Source organism: Mycteria americana, chromosome 1 (genome assembly GCF_035582795.1).
Source record: "Mycteria americana isolate JAX WOST 10 ecotype Jacksonville Zoo and Gardens chromosome 1, USCA_MyAme_1.0, whole genome shotgun sequence".
NCBI lineage: Eukaryota > Metazoa > Chordata > Aves > Ciconiiformes > Ciconiidae > Mycteria > Mycteria americana.
In genome coordinates this window covers 95,048,563-95,073,465 of record NC_134365.1, presented here as the reverse complement: position 1 = coordinate 95,073,465, position 24,903 = coordinate 95,048,563, and the positions used below count along the sequence as shown (strand labels likewise).

Below are 24,903 nucleotides of genomic sequence, written 5' to 3'. Positions count from 1 at the left end.
AGAGATGGGGGGTGACAGAGAGCAGGGAGAAGCAATAGAGATTGAAGGAAGTAAAAGAATCAGCAGCGATTGCTCTAAAAGCTGAATGTATTTCCTCAAGGCTATCCCTTCCCTCCCCCCGCTGGGTTTGACTATGGAAATTAACTCAAATAGCTGACAAAAGGCTAATTAACAGATGAATGCTATATTTCATCCAGTATCTCTGTGCCAACCTCCACTAGTATTGGTGGGAGAACTGCCCTGACCCCACGTACACAGTTCCAGGCCTTTATTTTAACCTGTTCTCCACATTTTACAACAGTATTTGACCATCTCAGGAGAGCAGGCTTTGCTATTGTTCAGTTTCAGTACTCCTATTGCTTGGGCAGCATTGGGGGTGGGGGAAGAATGCCCTAAGCTAACAGTAAGGCTCTTTGTCCGACCTGAAGTGCTAGATACTGAAAATGTGTGTGTGTCCACTTTCTTTCTCAATGATTATAAAGACTTACTGCCAGCAGTACTTGATTCTCCAAAGCTTCCTATTGCCCCAGTCTGAATTCCTTCTCCCAAGATCTTTGCTACTGAGAAGAGTTTGCTTCAGAACAAAGCTGAACATGTTGTAGCTGTTGTCCTGTTGGAGCAATTTGGTGGACTATCAACAATACAGGAGAAATGAGTCCCCTATGTTTTGGGGTTGCTTATTTTGTTGTTTTGGTTTGGTTTTGTAATTATCAGTCGGATCAGCTATCAATATAAACTTGCACTTAGCCATTTGTCTGGAATAAAAAATCTCATTTCGCATTTCTGTGTCTCAGCAACCGCTTGGTACCATGCACAATCAGAATGAAATCAGTGTCCCCATGCAGAGCAGCAAGTTCTTCCATCTCCAGTTGCTTCACCACTTCTGCAGAGCTCTTTTACAAGACTTAATTGCTGCCTGTTTAGCTTAGACTGTCTGCACTTCCCTGGTCAGGCATGAATGCGCACAGGCATATGTATTATGTAAATGTACCAGTGTTTAGAAGGTTTAGAAAAGCAAAGTGCAGTTTGGGCTGATAAGAGCGCTTACCACATGAAAAAGCCAGAAACTTCAGCTCTTTCAGCTAGAGATTATTTCCTACCTGCTTATTTTGCATGTGTCTGCTCAGTCTTTCTCTCTTTTTTCCCAAATATAACTCTTGTAGGAGAAGCCCTGCAGCTTAAATCTCCTCTTGCCCCAGGAAAGAATTCAGCATTCTGAGTTTTCTCAGGATAGAGCTTGTTCTTTTGGCACTTCAAAAGTATTTCTTTCTGAAAGAGCGAAAGTCATGAGTCATACAAAAGAGCCTGAATGTGCCCTTAAGAATTTGTGTCCTGGAAATTGTTGCTTCAGCCTTTTCAATCTATTTGTATGCACTGCCAAAAAGGGTAGGAAAAAGTTTGGGAAGGATAGGGGGCTCATGTTCCATTTCGAGGCTGTTGCATGACTTCATCAATTCAACCCAGCGGCATTTCTGTATTGCATCACTGAATAGCTGGAGCAGAGCAGTACCTGGTCTGAATTCCATGCTCAAGCTTAACAAAGTTTTGATATTTTGTTAAATGAACTTAATTATAACCTTTTGGTCTTCTGCAATGCAACCTCCAGAAAATCTAACCCAGCTACATGCTGATTAGCTGTTTGATATCTGACTGATTTTAGTATACGGGCAAAACTGAATCAGCCCATAGATCTCTGTATTTGTTTGTACTCTGAATCTCCTGATCAGGTTGTTGTCTATGTGTTTTTATTCGTTAAAAGAAGTAAACAGAAAACCTTCCAGATGGTTAATCTGCTGTACAATCTACAAGGTAGGGAAACCTATGAAAAGCAAAGTAGACGACCTCCCACTGCCAATTCTGACCCTGATGTTATTGGCATCACGGTCATCACCTTTAAGGTGGGTTCCTTAAAGGCAGAAACTAGCAGCTGAGATAGCATTCAGGCTGGGATCAGGTAGAAAAAAAAAGCATTTTATCCCAAAAGGGATCCTGGGGCAAATTAATGGGACAGGTAATGAGGGGGCCATATGTTTTACTCTCAGAGTTAAAATATTTCACATTTACTCCCACTTTTCAGTAGGAAAAAACAGCTTAATCTGTAATTTCTTTGTAAAATAGGAATGGAAATCACTTCCCAAGTCATGTCTGTGAGAGTTCATCGAGTGCTTCAAGATTCTTGGAGAGGCTTCATAAGTGAAGCGTTCATTTCAGTGAGATTCATGTCACAGAAACTTTCTTTGTGAGTAATCATCATTGACTTAGCAGCTTTGGGAAAGCTTGTGGTGTAACTGGTTCAACTGAGTCCATTGAAATGAAATCTTAAGAAATGTCAGTTTTCTGTTGTTTCCGAGATGGATGAATAACACCTCCTGTGCTCCTGATTTCTGCAAAAATACCCTTTCTCGAAAAGTATTTATCATGGTGAATATTTTACACCATTTTCAGTGGCTCAGAGTGTTGATGGCACAGAACTGTTCAGCTTTTACACCTCCTAGTTCCCCTCACTCACCTCTTACTTTAACACTTGGAAAAATCACAAATTAACGCTAACGAACGAACGTCTCGGGCTCTGTGCTGCTGTGAGCAGTGGCGGCTGTCCTCGTCGGTAAACAGCCCAAGTCCTTCAGTAGCACAAACTCCACCACGAGGCGTTCTCTCCTTCTAAGGAGAGACGAGGAGGACTGGAAAAGGTCATGTAAAATATTTGAAATTTATGGCTGGTAGTCACACTTGAAGAGCCATGTGGTGATTTCCCCTACACACACACACCACGCACACACATTTCCATCTGAAGGTATTGTATTTTTTGTCTGCTGGTGATGGCAGCGCACGGCTGTGCGGGCAGGGACAGAGAGGTGCGACCGCCGCCCTGAGGGAGCGGACAAAGATGGCGGACGTCCGGCGAGGCGGAGAGCTGACGCATCTTCTTTCAGATGGTTCTGCGCTTTCCACAGGCTTTTGGCAAAGAAGCTGGTTTACATTTTAAAAGTAAACACAAAAATCACAAACGGGGTGCGTGTCTGTGTGTTTTATGATGTCAATAACGAAAACTGGCACCCAGAAAAAGCAGGTGGCTCCAGGAGAGGCCCCGCGGCGGCCGAAGAAGGAAGGCGGCGATCCGTCACGGCCAGCCCGGCGGGCGGCGGCTGCCGCTCTCCAGCAGCGCGGAGGGAGGGGGTTACCGGCCACCGCCCGCGGGGGGGCCCGGCGACAGCAGGAGAAGCGCCTCCGGGGCGAGGGGACTAAACGGGCCGGCCGGAGGGCAGCGCCCTCCCGGCGAGGCGCGGGCTGCTGACAGAAAGCCTTGCGTGCCAGGCGGCCCGCCGGCGGGCGGCAGAGATCAGTCAGCATCTGTCTCTTTTTCGCTCACAACGCGCGGTCTCCCGCCACCGCGGCGAGCACTGACTCAGAGCGGCACCGCCGCCGCGACCCGCTTCGCACGCGATGCCTCCGGCCCCCCCCGCCCCCCGCCTCGCTACCGGCCCCGCTACTGGCCGCGCCGCCGCCGCGTCCGCTGCAGTCCCGTCCCGCTCGGGGCCGGGGCGGCGGCACGGGCGGGAGCGGCCCGGGCGCGCAGGTAGGCTCGGGCAGCGGGAGCGCCGGGACGCGGAGGTAGGCGTGCTGCTGCCCCGGCGCCTCCTCCCCCGCGTATTTACTTCACGCTCACGTATTTACTTCAGTATTGGGGGGAGGAGGGCTGTTAGTTGTTGGGAAGCTGCGGTGCCCCAAGCACCCCTCGCCAGGCCCGCACCGGGGGGCTCGGGCAGCCGCCGCGGGTCTGGGCCGGCCCCGGGGCCCTGCTGCAGCGGGCCGGGGAGTCTCCCGGCAGTCGGGCGCCGCAAGCCCCGCCTGGGAAGGCCAAGGGGGTCCTCAACCCCGAGATGGGGCTGCTCGGAGAGGCGGGAGTCGAGTAGAGGTGCCTGGGGCGAGGGAGGAGCAGTTTTACAGCAGTAAACCCACGTTTTGGTGCGGCTGGGACGGGTGAATCGCTCCCTCCCGGCCGGGGAGGGCCCACCCGTGGAGCCCATAGAAGAGGAAGGGTGTTTTGGCATGGGTTGAGTTGGGGTTGAGAGGCTGCAGCTGGGACGGTGTTGGGTGGGGAGGGTTTGAATGTTGTTTCTGTAATATATAGAAAGACGGTTTTTCGCTTACGTTTGCCCGCTTACCTGCCCGCTTACCAGTGAGGTGGGAGTTCCGATCACTTGAGTGTATTAATGACTATGCTGTGCTTTGCAGGCCCTAATTTTTTTGGGAGGAGGGAGGGTGTGCCAAACCAAATGATGCCATATTACAAAATTCCTCTTTACGCTTAGATTTGGGGGTGATACGGGAATAGGTCACTTCTCAAAAAATGCTTTAAGAAACATTTTTTGTTTTGCCATTCAAAAGTTGGGGAAGAGTGGCTGGAAAGCTGCCAGGCAGAAAAGGACCTGGGGGTGCTGGTTGACAGCCGGCTGAATATGAGCCAGCAGTGTGCCCAGGTAGCCAAGAAAGCCAGCAGCATCCTGGCTTGTATCAAAAATAGTGTGGCCAGCAGGACTGGGGAAGTGATTGTGCCCCTGTACTCGGCACTGGTGAGGCCGCACCTCGAATACTGTGTTCAGTTTTGGGCCCCTCACTCCAAGAAAGACATTGAGGTGCTGGAGCGTGTCCAGAGAAGGGGAACGAAGCTGGTGAAGGGTCTGGAGCAGAAGTCTTATGAGGAGCGGCTGAGGGAACTGGGGTTGTTTAGCCTGGAGAAAAGGAGGCTGAGGGGAGACCTTATTGCTCTCTGCAACTACCTGAAAGGAGGTTGTAGCGAGGGGGGTGTCAGTCTCTTCTCCCAGGTAACAAGTGATAGGACGAGAGGAAATGGCCTCAAGTTGTGCCATAGGAGGATTAGATTGGATACAAGGAAAAATTTCTTTACTGAAAGGGTGGTCAAGCACTGGAACAGGCTGCCCAGAGAGGTGGTGGAGTTGAAAAAACATGTAGATGTGGCACTTCAGGACATGGTTTAGTAGGCATGGAGGTGTTGGGTTGACGGTTGGACTAGATGATCTTAGAGGTCTTTTCCAACTGTACTGATTCTTTGATTCTATGATAAACCTAGAAAATTGCAGCGCAACTGCAAGCTAACTGTCTTGACAGTAGCTATGATAAAACCGCTTTATTAAAGTTTCCTGCTGCCATAAACATGGTGGTGTTCGAGTGTGTGCCACAGCATCAGGTACTGTCCATGTCTTGTGAGAGATGCACTACCCTGCTCGCTGCGGTGCAGGGAGCTTATCTGGAAATGGTTTATAAGAGAAGTTGTTATCAACCCCGAGTGGCACTGATTACTGAAGATCTTAACAGCAGAATAAATATTTACAAGTACAGCTGTGATATATGTCAATGAAGAGTGCAGATTTTTTATTTTCACAGCTTCCTATCTACAGGTTTACAGTAGTGTCCCCGTTAAACGGGTTCAGATACTGGGTCTGAGGCCGCTTTATTTGCAGAGTCCACTTCAGACATGAAAGCTGCAGGTGCAAGAGAAAATGTGTAACTCGGTGTTTGAAAACAAGTAGATAAAGTTCACTGCTTAGAACAAACAATTTCAAGATTTTTTTTTTTCCTAATTGTAACATTTTCTCTTCTCTCCAAAGGCTCCCTTGCCTTTTTGCGGGGTGATGATGTTAAAAGTTCTGCCAGTGGAGGATCGCTCCCTTTGGAGTGGGGTACAGACTCTCCCAGGTAACCTTCCCTGCAGAGATGTCTTCCAAACAGCATGCTCAGGTCGGCTTTGCCGCTTGGAGACCACAGAACTGTAAAACAGCTGGCACAGCTGCGTGATCTGCAGGACTAATCTGTTTTGTGGTCAGTAAAATGCCAAGTTCTTTGTTAAAAAACAAAAACCCCACACAAATCAAACCGTGTTAATAGTTACAGGCTGTTGTATCCTTAGTTTAATGCTCTCTTTTGTCAGTTAAACTGCCATTGTAGCTGTTAGCTAATTCAGCATTTTAGGTTTCTCATGCTTCTGAGCTGCTTTGCTTGGCGTGAAGGTGGGAAGTCTCATACTTCTCCTTTTTGGGTGTCAAAAATTATTGGAGTTACATACCTGTGCAGTTATTTTAGCAATTTAAGTAACTCATTAAGTCTTTTTTGGCAGATAAAAGCTTGCGGTGATTTTTAGATTTAAAAGGAGCTTTTAGTATTCTGATAAGGTTGACTTGATAGAAGTCATATTTTGTAAAAATAACTCTGGTAGGTATTGCTGGAGGAAGAGAATGCTAATTTTATTTGGAGTTACCCATTTTCCCAAATAGTACTTTGATACCTCAGAAAAATAAAGATCTACTATATAAAATCAATACACACATACATGACATGTAATACTTTAATATTTATTGAGAAGCAATGCTTCATCCATAATAGTCATTCATATGATTAACTTCTGTATTTGTAAAAATGTCCTTTGTCCATATAAACTGTGTCCTTCTTCTAAGGACTTCTTATTAGTGGCTAGGTTTAAAAATTTTTCACTTCCATTGTAAGCACCTTTTGCTCTGTCATGTATTATTGTGGAGGGTGCACTGGGTGGCTGAACGAGGGAGGAAAAGAAATATTTCTGTATTGAATTGACTCAATGTAGGTCAGTGATTTTTGCCAGCTCATGTGCAGTGTTAGAAATACGCTGCAGGCAATTGTCATCTGTCAACCTGGAGAAAAATGCTTGTGAAAAAAGGCAAAATACAAGAATACCGGGCACTGTTACAAGTCTTTCAGGCAACTCATTGGCAGCCAGCCATCATAGAGGGCTGGTGGGTAATGCAGGCATTGCTAACTCGTGTTATGTCATAACACATAAAATCAAAATACGGAGCATGAATGCACAAAGTACTTCAGTAATCCACAAGCACTTGCTCCCACAGGGTACCAGAGTTTATGATTTATTCCCTTGACTGAGTAAATCACAGACCTGACGTACCTAACTGAGTAAATAAAAAATCTGTTTTTAAAACATCTGAACTGGTATGTGGGAGCATGTCTTTTCCCTGAGTGAACTGACAATTTGGTGATGCTAATAGCTGGTTATGTCCTCAAAGCTTATCGGCTTTCTTTTTAAATGAAGGTTTGCTTGCCCTCCTGTTTGCAAAGAAAGCATGTGGTTAAAGGGGAAACCTAGGAATTCAAAAGCAATTAAAAGGATCCACTGAATATATTTTCATGGCATCTTGTGATTTTCAGTAAATTTTGTGAATTTTGAGGATAAATGATGGCCTACCTTTATGTTCTTTGACAGATGTATGTCAAGGATAATCTGTGTATTTGCTCTTAGTGAACTAGGTGATTGCCTGAGGTCTCATCCAGCTGTGCTGCACTGGTAATGCCACTTATTTTAAAGCATGAGTCAGAATACAAGTTTGCCTTCTTAAAACAAAAAGGAAGAAGGCTGCATGTCACTATTTGTCTTTTCTGTGAACATGAGACACTATGTCAAAAACCAGTAGTATTCTACAGCTGTTAGCAGGCAGCTCAGCCTTTGTGTTTTTACACTACAATTTATCACCTTCACTCTGTGTGTTTCACACGCTAAATGAATCATGCCCATTGTGTGGCAGGAGCCCTTGGTTTGTTTTTCTATCTGATAAGAATGTGGACACTTCCATGCAAAGGCTGAATTCAGCATAAAATGAACTGACAATTGGTTTTTGTTGTTGTTTTAGTTTAATTATAAGACTGAAAATGTATACTTTGGTCCTTGTTCACTATGTGCAGTGTTTTGGAAATCCTGTTTTTATTGTAATCTTGCTTTTTCACTTCCTCTGGACCTTTTCACAAGACTTGATTTAGGGCACATGCTGTCCTATCTGGCCTTAAGGCAAATACAGATTTTTAATTTTTTTTAAATTTTATTTTTTTGAGCCACTTAGCCTCACTCTCCACCTGTGACTTTCAAGTATGGCTGAAGTGGGCATTGCCTGGGTACATGGCCTAGGGGGCCATCCAGGGGTAGAGCAGCACATTAGCTGTAGCCCTGCTGCCTGTTTTGCCTGTGCCAGAGGTCTGGAGAGCTGGGCTGGTGGCTGACTGTTGCGGGAGGGGTGGGTGTGCAGGGGTGGAGATGCTGCCGGGGAAGGATGGCCTTATGGCCAGTGGAGTGGGAAGCTTGCCTCACTGGGGCTTGCTCCCTCCAGCACCCTCCCAGCTGGGTCCCTTTCCATTGCAGAAACCTTGTCCTATCCTGAACCTGAAGCTTGAGGGTGGCAGGCTTGGTTTTGCCTGATCTTTTGGGGATGTTCCCCAGTGATGCTTTCTGTCCAGCTGCTGGGCACTGGAGGAAGGTGCTAGCTTTGCCTGTTACAGAACGGAGAGGGGACTCAGCCTTCAAACACACAAGCCACTCATGTTTTGCTGTGTAATGTGCTGGCCTGCAGTGCAGCCAGAGCTATGGTAGCCACGTGGGTTAGGATACCTGAGCTGCTTTCATTTGACTTAGTTCACAGGTTTGGTATAGATGAAGAAATGCCAGCATGCACTTCAGCATCAGCTTGCAACCCAAACGTATAGTCCCAGTCCCCTGAGGCTTGTTCATCCCATACTGATATTCCCATCACTGAATCTTTGCTGCCCTTGCCGGTGATTGTTGCATTTGGGTGAGCAGGTTCACAGCTTCCAGTGTTGCAGTTGCCAGTTCAAGCTGTCATGCAAATGAAGTCTAAACGAGGCACAAACTGCAGAGGGACCTACGGTTCTTGGCCAGGGGAGGTCCTGTGCCTGGCGTTGCTCCCTGACATTGCTGGCTCACCTTACAACCACGTGAGAAGAGTATGCATGCCTTAGCAGAGAACTCGGGTGCCTAAACTGGCATGATCTTGCCCTACACTTTATCCAAGTTGCTTAAAGGCAATTTAAGGAAGGTGCAACTAATAGTATCAGGAAACCTAGTCTGGCAGCACAGCTGGGAGCATCTATTCAGATGGCTCCTCTCTATATGGATGAATGAGGCCATATAATTATAGGAGTTTCATGGGTCTTAAGATCTTTTGGATATGAATCATTAGCATGAACTCTGAAAGAGGGCACACTAATCCAGCTGGGTTCACTACTGGGTAGGTATTCTGTGGGTTAGGCTTTCAGTCTTCTCATTCAGCCAAACCCCAACTCTCTTGAAGTTAATCGTATAAAACTCCAGTTGATGTCAATGAAAACAGCAGTTTCCCCACTGACTTTAATTGGTATTTATTTGGGTGACAGTGGAGGTAAGGACCTATAAGCATCATTAGTCTAGTTGCACAAGTTCTTAAAAAGTAGCATAGTACATCTTTCATGAATCAGCAGGGATTTCAGACATTTTTTAATAGCCTCAGGATGATTGCAGCCTCTAAAGTAGCTATGCAAATGTGAGCGTGCCACAGCACCATCTATTCATGCTGCCAAAACGTTAGCCCTAGAAGCTATTGGTTTATAATGGTTGTTCAAGGTTTATTCTCTCCTTTTCTCTAGCTAGATCTAGTCCTTTTTCTGTGCAGTCGCTCTGCTCTGAAATGTTCTCTCTTCTCAAGTGCTAGCTTAGTTTCTCATGGGTACCTTGTTTTAGCACATTTCTTATCCACCAGATACTCTTTGTTCTACTCTTGCCAAAAAAAAAAAAAGGGGGTGCTCTCCAGGTCTCTCCTCGCCTTTACTCTCTTGATTTTTCCCAAAGCCTTTTTCTCTTTCCTGGCGAGGCATGCACAAGGGTTTTTCAATTACTTGAATGTTCCTAAGTGGTTTGAAGTACCATGTTCTTTCACTAGAAGTCAGAATATCTGGCACCTTATCTACAGCTGAGCTGCTGCGAGATCTTGGGCATCCCATTGCACTTTTCAGTGCATTTGTATGCCCTCTCTTTGCTTCTTAGCACCTCTCCATCCATAATGTCCTGGTTGGTTATGAGGAGAGCAGAAGTTTATGTACATATATGTGTTTCTTGAAAGCTGTCAAGCTTCTACTCTTACCTGCAGCATTTGCTTAGGTGGCGTGATTGTACCCATGGCGGGTAACTCCCACAGGTTCAAAGCTATGCAAAACTGAATATGCACATCTCTCTCTTTTTTTTTTTTTTTAAATCTTTTTGTAATGGTTTGAATGTTTTGCTGTGTGTGAGGCGTGGGTAGATGTTTCTGTGGTTCCCAGAGGAGGGAGGGTGAGGAGTGGGTGACAGGGGAAATGGGTGGTGTGGTCACACAGGTGTTTAGGCAGTGCATAGAGGGAAGTCAAGTGAGTGGTCAAGTCAGGTGCATGGTACTATATCGGGTGAATATTTGCTGTGTATTTATTTATACATGGTGTTCCTCAGTGGAAAAAATGCTCTTTGCATTTTAAGTCTGACTTTCTGGTCGTTTTGCGTACCAGTTTTAAAGCTAGACTGAAAATTTGGATTGATTTTAAAACCACTGACCAAGTTTCGTTCTCTGAGCAGTGCCACACAGTTTCGCAGTCTGGTTTTCTTTGCCTCAAACTGAGGGTAAAAGAAAGGGCATCCTTCGGGGAACAGCTGTTCTTTTATATTCATATTAACTAATTTTATCAGTTTGGAAAGAAAAAGAGCATCAGATTCTGGGATCTTCATTGCACAGTAAAAGACAGAGGTGGGTTTTTTTCCAGAGTTGACTAGTGACTTTTGGATGCATACCAGTTATTTCCTGGTATTATCTAATCCATTTATTTTTTAAGGACCTGCTGTTTAGAAAGTGAGTATTTGGCCCTTTCTGGAAATCAGTGCTTTGCAAAGGATCTGAAGCTAGGCATTTACAAATGAAGGCCTCTGAATTTAGCAATCACTTTGTGGGAAGCATTTTCTTTGAACACAGATTCTTATCTTACCTTCCCTGTACCCTACTCTAGTCCCCAAAGCAGCAAAATGCAGTCCAAATTTCAAGAGAAACATTGGTCTCTTCTTTTCTGAGATCTGTTGTTGAGTTGGCTCTTGTAAAATCCCATGTGCTCTAGAAAATGTGAGAAGTAAACAGTAGAGGAAGTATGTTCACTAACTAGACTTAGTGGGAACTTCTGACTAAGAATATGCTCTCTTACTAATAAGGAAACTGTTTTGAAGTTTGAAAAGATGTATTTTGGTCACAATGCATTATTTAGATGATTGATACTGATAATGTCGCGTGCTCTCAAACCATAACATGTGGCCTCTATTTCTAAAGCTGCTGCAATCTGTTACAAAAACACAGGAGAGGTGAATTGGGAAAATAAAACCTACAATTCAATTCATATTTAAAAATAAATATCAACCCAAGCAGCTTGGCCTTTGGCAGGGCTTTTTTACCGAGTCACATGTGGAAGGCTGCCTTTCTTCTTGAAGGCTGTTGGTTTCCATTCCACTTGCTTTCTCATCTCCCATATTTTGCATTCTTTTACTTTATTATGAACTCCGGTCTTAGCTGCCTAGATGTTTGGAGCCAAACTCCATCTGGCTTTTACTGAGAGTGGAGTACTTGAAAACCTCCTGTCACTTGCAGCAGGACTCCAGCAGGATGCTGAACACCCACATCTGCAAACTGAGCAGGTGCTTGGGTTGTTATTGTAACCTAGAGTGCACTAATTGCAGGCTTTGTGGTGTAGTATTAAAATGTTATTATGACCTAATATGGGCTTTTTCTGGTTTTCTAGGGCTGCCCAGCCACCTCTGTGTGTGACGTTCGGTAGCATCGTAATTACTTCTGAGTCTATTTAAGGCATCATCGATGCATGTTTCCATCGATTATGAATTTAGGTAGCTCTTTCTTTGTTCCTATTCATGAACTGATCTCCCTTTGTCTGATGACATGCAGAACGCTGACATAGTTGGTAAATAGCCTGAGTAGATGGATTTTCCATTGCAGGATTGTCTTTAGGCCATTTGTAGTCACTGCTTCCTGTTCTTCACTTGCCATGAAATGTGCTCCTTAACTGGATGAAGCCTTTTAAACAAGAGAAGAACTGGAACTGTTTTTCAGTTAGAAATTTTGGGACATGTAATGATTTGCGCTCAGACCTTGCAAATCTACTCACAAGTCCCTGTTGACCTTATAAATATAAGTGATCGTACAGGGAAAATAAATCAGTATTGCAGTAGTGTGTAACTGCTAAAAGTGCATGTAAGTGTCCCCACCCATGAGTTGACACCTCTTTGTACTGTACGCCTTACAAGCACCTGAAAAAAACCCTTCTTTTGTCAATGACCTTACTGTTCCTGTGCAGCAGTCAACAAATGTATTGTTGCAACATCTTTGCAAAGTCAGGAAATGTTCTTACTGTAACTCAGCCTATTTGAAACCTGAGGCACAGACACGCTGTGAGGGGCTTTTCATCCCACCAGTCTGACAGAGCCAAGACAAGAAGCTGCAGGTGAAATCTTGATGCACCTTAGTCAGTGGAAGTTTTCCTTGTAGCTTCCAAGAGCCAACCTTTACTGCAGTACTTGTGGAGGGTCAGTCCAGTGCAGTGACTACACCACTTGTCTTACTTGTTTGAGAGCAGTAAGTTGACCCTACTCATTTTGGATCTGAAGCTATTGCCTGTGTGACTTCCTCAGTCACAGAACCACAGAATCACAGAATCGTATAGGTTGGAAAAGACCTTTAAGATCATCGAGTCCAACCATAAACCTAACGCTACCAAGACCACCACTACACCATGTCCCTAAGCACCTCATCCAAACGGCTTTTAAATGCTTCCAGGGATGGCGACTCAACCACTTCCCTGGGCAGCCTGTTCCAATGCTTGATAACCCTCTCAGGGAAGTAAAATTTCCTAATATCCAGTCTAAACCTCCTCTGGCACAACTTGAGGCCATTTCCTCTTGTCCTATCACTTGTTACCTGGGAGAAGAGACCGACCCCCACCTCTCTACAACCTCCTTTCAGGTAGTTGTAGAGAGCGATAAGGTCTCCCCTCAGCCTCCTTTTCTCCAGGCTGAACAACCCCAGTTCCCTCAGCTGCTCCTCATAAGACTTCTGCTCTAGACCCTTCACCAGCTTCATTGCCCTTCTTTGGACATGCTCGAGCAGTCCTCCACAACTCGAAGTACCATTTAGCAGTGGTGTGGTTTTCACTGTTAGCACATCTGCTGCTGAAATGAAGGTTGCAAAAATTCTTTGCCCATTTAAGTAAGCATCAGATCTGGGTACAATTTTTCTTTGTGTTGAGATTAAATACTTTATGTCTGAAAAATGCCGATTCATTGAAGCTAAAATGGAGACCACGAGATGCATCTAGCCATGTCCTGATTTATATCAAGAAGCAGAGGCACTTCAACTTTGTGTGCATCTCAGGAAAGTGCACCAGCCTCTCGATTGTTGGGCGTTGTGCTGGTGGTGTAGTTGTTTTCATGAAAAACCTCAAAAGGTCTTGATTTCATTCCAAGGCAGTACAAAAGCATCTCTGAAATCATGAAAAGGTTTGTGGAATGGGCAGGTGAATGTTCCCATCCAGATCTGCTGACAGATTTTCTAGTAATGCTTTGCTACCTTTTCATGACAATGAAAGGAGAAGTTAGATTACAAAAACCCAAACCATATTTCTTAGCTGCAATTGTATCGGATTTATTTTAAAATAATGAAAGTGGGGAAAAAAACCCAGTCCAAATTAGTTACTAAGATCTTTGGCAAGTGTTGTATCAGAATTGCACCATTTCCATTTCACGTAGCAAACCACTTTACAGTCATTAAGTTCTTCTAACATGGATAAAATAGGCATCCTGTTACGTTACTCAAGTCTGCCAGGTTAAATACTTAAAATCACAATAATTTTGGTATCATCCTAAGCTGTATTAGTGCTAACAAATGAATAATGAATCTTAACATGGAATAGTCAAAATTCCAGAAGTACGTTTGTTCAAGCATAGGTTGCCTTTTCTTTGAAAGAAATAATTGAAAATAATGTTTACACTGTCGTGAAAATGTAAAATAGATCTGCAGTTTACAAGAGTAAAATAAGCACCTTCATAGGCTACGGTCTTCTGGATGAAAGCCTAAAAGAATCCAGAGTTTTGCTTTGTTGAATTAGTTGCCTCTTTTATATTTTTTTTTTTTGCTCATGTGGAGCATTTGCTGTGGTGTTTATATGTGATTCTCTTCAAGCCTGGCAATATTTAGCAAGTTTATTTGTTTTTTTCCAGATGTCAGTACTAAAGCTTTATGCCATGGAAAGAGATCTTGGTAGATATCATAGTCATTGTTCCAATTTGATCTGGTATTTTGAGGTATTTAAAAAAAAAAAAAAGAAACTGGCAGCCCTAACTTAAAATTATTTAAAGTCTTGTAGATTGATCATATTCCAAAGATACTGTTCTGCTTTGGATGGGGATTGAGGAAATAATGAATGAGTCTGACTTACTAAGATGCAAATTTTTTCTGTAATAAAAATCATAGGTTAGTTGAAATGCAAGTCTTAGGCTTCTTTCTGTAATTAAAAAAATAAGTCTTTTGTTATGTACTAGTACTGTGTACTATGTGCTATGTACTATGTACTGTGTACTAGTAAAGGTAGAGGGAGGGTAAGAGATTGAGAAGAGACTATTGAGATGGTAGTTTTTGAGGGTCACTGCAAATAAGATGAAAATTTGAACTGGCACTGTTCTGATTTTCAAACACTGGAAGGTCTGAAAACACAGTTGATGCTTGTCATGCATTTGTAAGCCTGAAAAAGGAGTTTGGCCGTAGGTGTGGGGAGAAAAGTCTGTCATGGGGAGGAGGAAAAACAAAATCTTTTAGAAGAGGTAGTGGGGGAGGAAAAAAATGCATGCAGCGAAGGGAGGGGAGAGCAAAAAGCTAGTGTGTTTCTCTGCAATGCCTCCCTTGTAGCCCAGGCACATATCCCAGTATCTTACTGTGTGCCAGAGAGCACACAGTGTCACCAGCAATTGCTAAAAGACACTTTTGCTTCCATTGACCCTGTGGTGCCATCTCTCCACCTGCTCCAATGAGGGCTTGCTCTGTTAGCCTGTGGGTACAGTAGGGAACTGGCTGGGGAGTTGGGCAAGACATCCATGCCTTGGTTTCTAGGTTTGCACTGCCCTCGGGTGAGGTATGTTTTCGTTTCTCTGCCGACATTAAACAGCAGGCGCCCAAGGTTCAATAAAAAATGCAAATACCAGCATTTATTTGTAACACCCAAAATAGTCATCCCCATTTACAGATGTTTAGAAAATACAGAGGTGTGAAAAGAAAAGTTGTAGTGAATGTACTCGTGCTGGAGTTACATCAGACGGATACCTCTTCTGTCATTCAGTTTACAATATTTTTTCCCCTGCTGTCCAGACAGTAGTCAGGCCTTCAGGCTTTGTGCATTTCTGTCTGTTTTTCATGAATTATGTTAGCTTGTATAGCTGACTTCCCTTTGAAGCTTTTTAGCAGGTCTGCATGTGTGTAACTGTTCACCCTACAACTCACTGTGTCCTCTTCTTAAGTGGGAGGCAGTGACTCTTGTTAGTTAGACCACTCCCTAATTAGAATAAAAGTAACTTTCCATAGATTTGTAAAATGCCTCATTGTTATTGTAGGAGTAATCTCCTGCATTGGATTGCTAGAAGACAATTCTTAGCTTCAGTGAAATGTAAAGGCCTCTTCTATGGTGATCAAAGTGATCCAGGGACTATTGCTGCAAGTCTTTTTGTTTATGAGAGGCTTGTGTCTGAGTCCCTCTGGTCAGTTACAGTATGGATTTGTGTGCCAGCTTATTCCCTCCCTGGCAAAGCTGGGAGAAGGGAACACAGAACCAAACTCTTAAAACTTAACTTGAAACACTGCTGCCCAGTAAAATGATACGGGGTTTGCTGTATAATAGATAGCATGCAAGTTGTTACCAGCTTATTTTACTTCTTAAAAAGTAGACTCAAAGTTGTATATTTGCTGACTCTTTGTTTCATTGGGAGAGTTGAATTTGCTTTATCGTACAGGGCTGTAAGTACCATTAAAAATCTTTTACTTATTGCAATTCAAGATTTGTTTCCATGTATTTTGTTTTATCATTTAGTGATGACTTCTGTCTCTAGTCAACACCTTTTGTGGGTTTCGTGAAAGCTAGTTCAAAAGCTTCAAAAGCTAAGTGCAAAAGAGAAGAGAGATAAAAATCTTTAAAAATCAGGAAATATAAAAGGGAAGTTTCTAACAGTCTTTTGACTTACTCACATTACACATCCTGGATGCTTTATGATACTGATTTATTATATTTATGACAAGCAGTGTTATATTAAGCTAAACATTTAACAAGAGAGACAACAGAATATGAGATACTGCAACACAGCCAAGGTATCCCAGTGCTGTTGGAAGTTTAATACTTTTTTTAACTGTGCACTTTAAAACACTGTACCCTGGTTTCTTTGTTTTAAGCAAACATTTCTATCATTGGCATTTAAAGGGATATGAAAGATTTAATAAAATAGATGTAGTCAGCTTTATAAAAGTCCAGTACTGCTTTTCTGATGAGCTGCTTAACTCCTTGCTCCACATTTGTTCAGCTTGTAAATCTAGGAGGTACTCAGCTGTTAAAAATACTGAGCTTTCTGTTTCCCCACCCCATTTGCTGTCAGACTTGACACCAGTTGGGCAAGTGATATCTTCCCTACAGCATATTAAATGCAAGACCTCTCCATTTCCAAAAGATTGCTGGATAGGAATGACCCAACTTTATAGAGCTGTTTTATTTACAGAGTTCAACTCCTTAAATGAACTAAAACATTAGTCCTTTTGAATTCCTTTTCTGTGAGCGTCCCTGCACCCAAGTTTTCTCAGCATTCTCCATGATTCTCCATGCTTCTCACAGAGAATCACTCAAATGTTTGTGAAACTCTGGCTAATTTTGTTTTTCAGGCACATTTGCATTTAATTTTGACTCCAGTGGGAGAAAGTAGCCCTACTGCATATGTCTTCACATAAACCGATTGCTGGTAAACAAAGCAGACCTGGACTTTGAATGGCACACGCTGTCGTACCATTACGCACTGCCTGACGACCCAAGTAGTCAGAAATTGTGTCAGATCCTCAAAAAAGTCTTAAAAAGCACAAGTGGGTTTTTGTTGTTTTTTTCCTCTAAGAAAAGGAGTAAATGCAGGATTTCTTTTACTTGTCTTCTGGCTTCTCTGCCTTCAAGTTATCTTTTTTCTGAAATCACAGGGGCTAGAAACTTACTTTAATTATTGTGATTAAAACAAAGAGTTAATCCCATAATAGGAAGCTGAGACTTAAAGAAAAATGCACAAGACTCAAGTTACAAGAACTGGTAACACACAATTTCATTAAAACACTGGATTTCTAAATTCAGAAAACCTCCAAAAAACTAGAAGTTATCAGGTTGGTTTGAGGTCATTGCCACATATTTATGGGTAAGCTAGGAACTGAAGAGAAAAAACGCTTCTGTTGTGTTGTTCTTCTTGCTCTGCACGAAGGACAGAATAGAATAAAATAGTAGGAATAAAAACCTACATACATATAAGTTCAAAGTGTGCCTCAGAGCGGCTTTGACTGAATCACATGATTCTTTTCTGTAGTTTGTAGCACTTGTGCTGGGGTTCCAATGTTAAGCATTTGTGGATATTTCTCGGAATGATGATTTCAGATTTACACTGTGCAGTGACACAGCGATCATTGTGAACCGTAATTCTGTGGTTAAGGTTTCCTATTCCATCTGTCTGTATTTAAAGGGAAGCAGCGTTCCTCCCACCTGAAGTGCTGGCTGCATTACACTTGCACCTCTGTCTCTGTCACTCGTTTCTTTTTTGCAGTTTCTCTCACTTTATTATTTTCCTGCCATCTTTGGAGAGAGAAGTTCCTTCCTCCACAGTCACGGCTCCCAGTCATAGGGACACAGAGCGCTTCCTCTTCCTAGCACCATACTCCCCTGCAACAAAAGTGGATAAGGAGTGGCTCAGGCGAGTGTCCAGAGTATCAGAGTTGTTGCCACTGCTGCTGATTTTCACCCGCGGGCACAGGCACCGGAGCATGGCTCTGCGGATGTAGTTGTCAAAGCAATAGTAAATGAAAGGGTTGGCACAGCTATTGGCAAAAGCAAAAGGGCTGCTCACCTTCATGCCCAGCTGGGCAACCATGTCGGGAAAACAGTCAGGCTGCTTCAGGAGTCCCAAAAGGATGGCCATAAGCTTGAAAAGATTGAAGGGAACCCAGGAGATAACGAAGGCTGCCACTACAATGAAGACGATCTTGATGGATTTTCTCAGTTTCTTATCATGTTTCCCAGCTGTCTGATAATGCACACAGAGTCTCTTGGTGATGGAGCAGTAAAACGTTAAGATACTCAACAGTGGGAAGAAGAAGGCCAGGATTAAAAGCATCAGTGACATGATCTGTTTGGCTTCTGTCACAGCTTTGTCTGTGCAGTAAGTATTTCCATATTGCTTCTTCAGTTCTCTGGACAAAAGGGTTGGCATCCCTAAGCAGCAGGATAATAACCAGACACAGATGCAGAGTCCATTAGAATAGGATCTTGTTCTGACCCGTCTAGCGATGGAGGGATGCATGATAGCAAGGTACCGATCAGCACTCATACAAGTGAGGAGGAGGATGCTGCAGTACATGTTGACTGAGATGACATAGGAACTAGCTTTACAGAGGAAAGATCCTACCCTCCAGCTCCCGTCCGACGCCTCCTTGTCCACCCAGAATGGCAGCGTGATGAGGAAGATGAAGTCAGATGCAGCAAGGTTGACAATAAAGACATCGATGAGCCTCTGGACCCGTCGCTTGAAGACCAAGGCTACTATCAGGATGGAGTTGCCGACAATGCCCACCAGGAACACAGCAGCGTACAGGATAGGGAGGAAAGTAGACATGTGTTGCAGGTGCTGGTACTGGCAGTTGTCGCCGTCGTCATCGTAGTAGTCATAGTTGAAAGTGACTGTAGCCCCGGGCGAAAGCTGGGTGAGTTCCATTTCTGGCCAAGCTGTCCTCATCTCCTCTCTGAGGAAGGCTCTGAGCTCCCCCTACCCTTCCCCTCAAGGTCTTCTTTAAAAACATGTTAGCGAGTGAGGGGGGAGGAGTGGGGGGAGGGAGGAGGAGATAAGTGGTTTTAGGGGGGTAATTTATATACCTTTAGCCAATCGCATAGGCAACAGACAAGTGACGAGAGTCTCTGATTAGTCAAACCCCTGTCTTCAGAAGAAGCACTTCTTTTTTTAAAATCGGGTTTAGTTTTACTGATTTTATCTTCATTTTGCATTTGCCTGTATAAGCGAACCAGGTTTGGGTTTTGCTTTTATTTTGGGGGGAGGGAAGGTAGATTATGAACTTTTTATTTTTTAGGACAGGATATTGCTAGTTTGCAGAAGTTTGAGATTGTACCAGCTCAGAAGTAGTCAGAGAACAGTGAATTCAGCTGCCACATTCTTTATTTTTACTAAAAACATTTTGTATAAATTGCTTTTTGGGGCAAGTTCAACTTTTCTGAGGCTTGGATGTTTTTCCTTTCTTTGTCTGTTTATGATTGTTGTTTTCTGTTGAGAGTAATCCTCTGATACGAAAATATTTAGGGAAACCATTTCAAACTACCATCTCCATTCTGCCCTGTAGTTAGTTGTTCTATATCAGTCCCAGCCTCTCCACTGCTCTGCCAGTGCCCCCCTCCTGCCCTGCAGCCGCTCCAGTTCCCCTAGGCCTGGACTCCCCACAGCCAGCTTTATGAATGTATTAGAAACTTAGAGGACAGTTTTCCAGTGTGTCATATATTCTTCTGCGATTTGAAACTTAACTTGATGTTCCCATCCCTGCACAGGCTTCCTTATTGGCCATAGTCTGGTCTCCAGAGCAGAGGTTTGTTCCTTCTCCTTCTGACTGCGCAGCCCCCACGGCTCTTGAGCCATTGTTATGTACAGTACTTGCTTCTCTTAAAGACCTCTGATGTCCTTCATCTTTCATTTGCAATATCAATATTGCTCCAGCTGTGGCTTACCTTACAGATGGCTCTTTCAGCATTGCCTAAATCGAATGAAAATTCTCACTTTTTAGACCACTGAATTCATTACAGCTTTGTCTGTGCCTACTAATTTGAAACTTCTACTACTGGTCTTCATCATCCTTCCTCTCTTCTGCGGATAAATTCATTTTCTCCTTCCCTTCTCTCCCACCTGTGTGTTCACAGACCAGGCACATCTTCAGGATTCTTAAAGCTTTGAGCAAATTGCTTACCGGAGCGTGCTCAAGCCCCAGACAGGTAGATTGCATCTGTGTATGTCTCCACAAGTAAAGAGCAACTCCAAATTGCATGGACAGCAAATTAGGCCCTCCAGTGCACTCTGGATGTGCTCAGATTCACTCTGCCAGTGCTCAGGTTATGTGCTCCTGTGCGGCAGCTACCTGGTAGACTTCCAGGCACCTGGAAGGGCAGCCACCTGCTATTAAACAACTGGCTGCTGGATCAAGGGATATTTAGGTGGGCACTCTTCTCTTGTGTAGATATGCTGATGTCTAATAAGGAGCTAGTTATATACGACTGCCTTCCTATCAGTAGGGCACTAGTGGACTCTAGCTGACTATTTTTTATGGAATGTATAAGGATTTAATTATCTCAGTGAGTGTAATTCATCCATCACAAACTCTGAAGAAAGATCAAGGTGTATAAAACCACCCTGGCTTAGATTACCAGTTTATATGCCACAGATGTAAGCGTGAACCTGTAAGGAAGCACAGGCTAAAAATCATCTTCTTGCCGTCTGAAGATTACAAAAGATATACCTACTTTTCAGCTAAGAGTTGTGTAAAAATGCCCAATTTGTCAGTAGTCTGTAAGCCTTGTGGGTTTTTTATGTGGTATTGATTCACTTAGGATGTCATGTAGGGGCTTACTCTTTCTGGAGCTCATTTCTCTGAGGTAGAGCCAAGCTCTCAAAAGTACTCAGCACACGGGAATTCCCCTCATAACACTTCTGCATAGATACTCCAGAAAGCTCAGCACATGATGTGCTAAGATCCAAGAGATGTGGTGAGGTGTTTTGTCCGCAGGAGGACAGCCTCCACCCTCTCCTCCCCTCCCCTCCTAGATTTCCACAGCACTTTCGTCCTCCCAGACCTCACCCAATACGTGTAAACCCTTTTCCCGAAGAAAATTACCTGCTGAAGCAAAGCTACTGCCTTGGCTTGGGTGTATGTTCTTCCATTCAGGGTACCCATCTTGTCCAGCCCTTGACGCAGCTCTGAAAACATGCAGCTGCTGGGTGCTGAATAGTTTTGAACCTGAGTGTGAGCCTACTAAAGCTTTTGTAACCCCATGCTCATGGCAGAAACTGTAATCATGGCCATGCATTTGGCCAGTTCTGCTTTAGAGCACGCGTTTCCCTGATGGTCCTGCCTTTCTCAAATGCACTAATGAAGTTTGTCGTGTCAGTGTTTGTACCATTCCTTAAATCTTACTCATAGGAAATGCTGAGGTATTTCCAACAGCAGCAAGGGAAAAGATTTCATGTCTTTGTTCACAGTTGTGTAATGCTTGTGATACATGTATTATGGCAGCCTTCTAATTTTGTGGCAAAATCAGTAAAAGAGATGCACAGCAAAACTATCTGCACAGGAAGTAAGCAGGGTTGTTGATTTAGTTTGTTCACACACACGCACCCCACACACACCCCCTTACAAATTTCTGCAATTGAAGCATTTCTGGTCGCGAGGTGTGGGTGCGTTTTTTTTTTTTTATTCTTTTTTACTGATAGTTTAAATGTGGTTTTATTCCAACTTGTACATGTGCTTTTATATAAGCACAGGCATCTAAATAAAATAAGCTATGTATCTGTAAATGATTAATGATGATAAACGCTGAGAAGGAACAGAGGTTCATTTGGCTGTAAAAGAAAGTGTAGTAGTTTCTAAATGATTGTGCTTCAAAAACCTTCTGTAAGGAATAGAGGTTTGCAGACCTAATTAAAAAAACAACCAAAAAACCCCACCAAATTGGCCGAAACTGCCCTACTATGCTATCACCTAGGTGAAGGCAGGCTCAGAGGTAACCAAATGAATGCTAACCAACAGAAGTTTCACCCCTGAACAAAGAGGAGAGGGTAGAACTGATTCAGGTAAAATTGTGGGCACTGAGACAATGCATCAGGATAGGTTGAAATAGTTTCATACCGAGAGCAGTGGTCTACAAAGTACGGTGCAGAAGAAAATATTTTTTGTACACTTAATGAAATAAGTATTTTAAAAATAGTGTTTATTTCCTCTTTATCTCATCCTTTTTTAATTTATATTTTTGTGTATGTTTTATAATGTACATAATATATTAGTACAGTAGTACATGTATATAATTAAAAAAACCCCAACATATAATAGGGGTGTGTGCTCAAAAAGTTTTTACTGATGGGGTGCATGATAAACAGGTTTGGAGACCACTGACTTAGAGGACAAGTGGGCATCATTAAAGCGAACCTGTGCTATTCATTGTATTTGGAAGAAGCACATCTAGAAGGTCTTCTATCTGTGAAAATTATAATTAGGGTAGGGTTTTCTTAGCCTACTGTGTTCTGTGCCACAAATAGAAAAATACAGAAGGCAGAAATAAAACCAGGGAGACTGTATAAAGAGGTCTGATGGGAATCCATGGGATTTTCTGCTCATTGTGGCTATGTGAAATGCTTATAGATGGTGCCTAAAACACAAAAACTAAAACTGCCCTTTTTATTATTACAAAGAGAATATTTGTTGGGAGAGGCAATATCTTGTAGTAAATTAACTAGTAGTATTGGAAGAAACGGGCAGACTTTTGAACACCTTTTTCAGGTCTGAATCAATAACTCCTGAAGCAAATGTGATAAATGAAGAAGGTTTTTTCATTTCTCATCTCATTTCTCATCCTGTATCAACTTCATTTAATACAGATGGTGCCGCCTCCTACAAATGTTTGCTTATTTCCTTAGACGGTGAGAGATAAAATGACACAAATTTTGTGTGACAAATTTTTTGCAACATACTAGGGGTTTGTTTGTTTGTTCGTTTTGTTTGCAGCACTCTGTTGTTAAACTCTCTGTCGGTGCCTGAGAACTTCTGTTAGAGGTACTAACTAATGCACATGATCAAGGTCTGTTATTGAAGAAACTTCAGTTTTGCAAAATTCAGGGACAGCATTTAAGCTATAACCATCAGCGTTATTCCCTTCGTGCTTTCATGTGCAAACTGCCACAGTTTCTGCACAGTAAAGCAAACTTTTACTTCAAAAACCTTCCCCTGTTCTGTAGCTAAACTGATCAACCGATGGTTCTGCTGAGGCACACTGAGGAGGTGTGAAAAGAAGAGAAAACAAAAAAAGATAGGTGTTAGCAATGAATGACTCTGTGTATTCACTTGCAATGTTTTTGTTGGGTTACTCTTATTATATGGAGGGTATTTTTCCAGAAAAAAAAAAAATCCAGGTGAAATCTGTAGAGAGTGTTTGAAATCAAATAAATAAAATGAAAACACATCTCTCCCTCTGGCTGCTTTTGAGCAGCTGCACACATCATATTGATCAGGGCAGATTATGAAGAAGAAGAGGCCACTGTAGTCTAATTCAATAACGGAAGTAGCAATGGCTGCAAAATTTTCCAGAATTGATTCTCATTTTTACGAGATTATATCTTTTAGGAGAAAAACCTGTAGACTTGCCAGTGTTAGATAATTCACTACGATTTACAGTAAACAGTTCCAATTCTGCTTATCCCATGGCTTAGAATACAGAGGTTCTTTGGTTTTGTTTGTTTTTTTCTTTTAACATTTTCTAGCTTCTGATAGTTTTGCCAGGTATACTGAAAAAACTATTACTGATTTTTTTGTTCCCTATTGCCATTACATGTATTTTATGGTCTTGCAACTCCTTAGCTCTCTCTTCAGTAAATTAAATTGACTGACCTTCTGTGATACATTTCACTGAGAGAGGTTTTCTAACTGCTCAATGATTTTCATGTCCCTTTTCAGGTGTCTCTCTACTTTATCAACATGTCAAAACTAGACACGCTATTTCAGCAGCCAGCAGCAACTCTAGATGTGATATGACTTCTTTCCTCCTTGTGATTGCTGTTTATACATCTGAGGTTGCAGGGAAGTTGCATTTTTTGGCCACAGCGCCATCTTGGCAATTGGTAATCCACCGTGACCCATTTGTCCTTCCCAGGATAAAGTTTTAAGTCAGGTAAGTATAGCCTCCACTCTTTGCTCTTAAATGAATGAACTCATGGATGACCTTATTCAAATGCATATTTGCTTGCCCCTGGCTGCCAAATGATCAGGTCACCCTGTACCAGTGCCCTCTCCATGTCATTATTTACCCTTCCCTCAGGCCTCATGTCATCTCTGAAGTTTATCAGCGATACTCTGCTTTCTTCCAGGCCATCGATAAAGATGTTAAATATTTTAGAGTCTAGTAGAAATCCCAGTCAGACCCCAAAATACGTCCTTGCAGACAGTTACATTATGAGGTGTTGGTGAGACTGTTTCGTGATCTGGAAAGGTGGGGCGTATAGGCAGAGGGTTTTTAATTAAACATAATTTCTAATTATTTTTTTAAATAAAAAAATTTATTTTGTCGCACCAAGTCAGAGAAGTTTCTTACATCACTGCTTTCACCTTTGCCATCCTAGCTTCTTACCTCGCTGCAAAAATGCTTCCTGGCTGCTCTGGGAGAGGAGTTGGTCGGGATCGTTCCCCAGAAGTCCTCAGAGATGTGAAAACCTCAGCCGTGATTCTGTTTTTTCTGAGTATTTGTTTGCTAGTTTGGAGGTTGGTAAAATCAAAACTGGGTGTGGTGGTCTGTCAGCCAGGGGAGTCGTTAACCACTTTTAAGAGTCCTTTTGTAATTTGTGTGGGTATGTGTGCCAGGGATGAGAGGAAATGTCCCATTTGGGGCATGGAGCCAGCACTGCTGGTTTTTGCCATTTTTACTAAATCTTTTTTTTCCTTACTTGGTGTTCTCCCACGTCATTCAGCTAGG

The 24,903-nt window shown here is 43.0% G+C and overlaps 1 protein-coding gene and 1 long non-coding RNA gene across 2 annotated transcripts; one reads left to right on the top strand and one right to left on the bottom strand.

Moving 5' to 3' along the window:
• Positions 1-3,485: 3,485 nt before the first annotated feature.
• LOC142404801 (uncharacterized) lies at positions 3,486-24,737 on the top strand. The gene is made up of 4 exons (XR_012773953.1): positions 3,486-3,577; positions 5,631-5,841; positions 23,892-24,105; positions 24,554-24,737. It is a non-coding gene; the product is annotated as an uncharacterized LOC142404801 (long non-coding RNA).
• On the bottom strand, positions 17,798-18,910 carry GPR15 (G protein-coupled receptor 15). Its single transcript, XM_075491807.1, has one exon. The coding sequence runs from the start codon at positions 18,908-18,910 to the stop codon at positions 17,798-17,800; it is 1,113 nt and encodes a 370-aa protein (XP_075347922.1).
• Positions 24,738-24,903: the final 166 nt, after the last annotated feature.

What these genes read in the sequence shown, in the direction of transcription:
- GPR15 (XM_075491807.1), bottom strand. Translation starts at nt 18,910, where the DNA reads ATGAGGACAGCTTGGCCAGAAATGGAACTCACCCAGCTTTCGCCCGGG.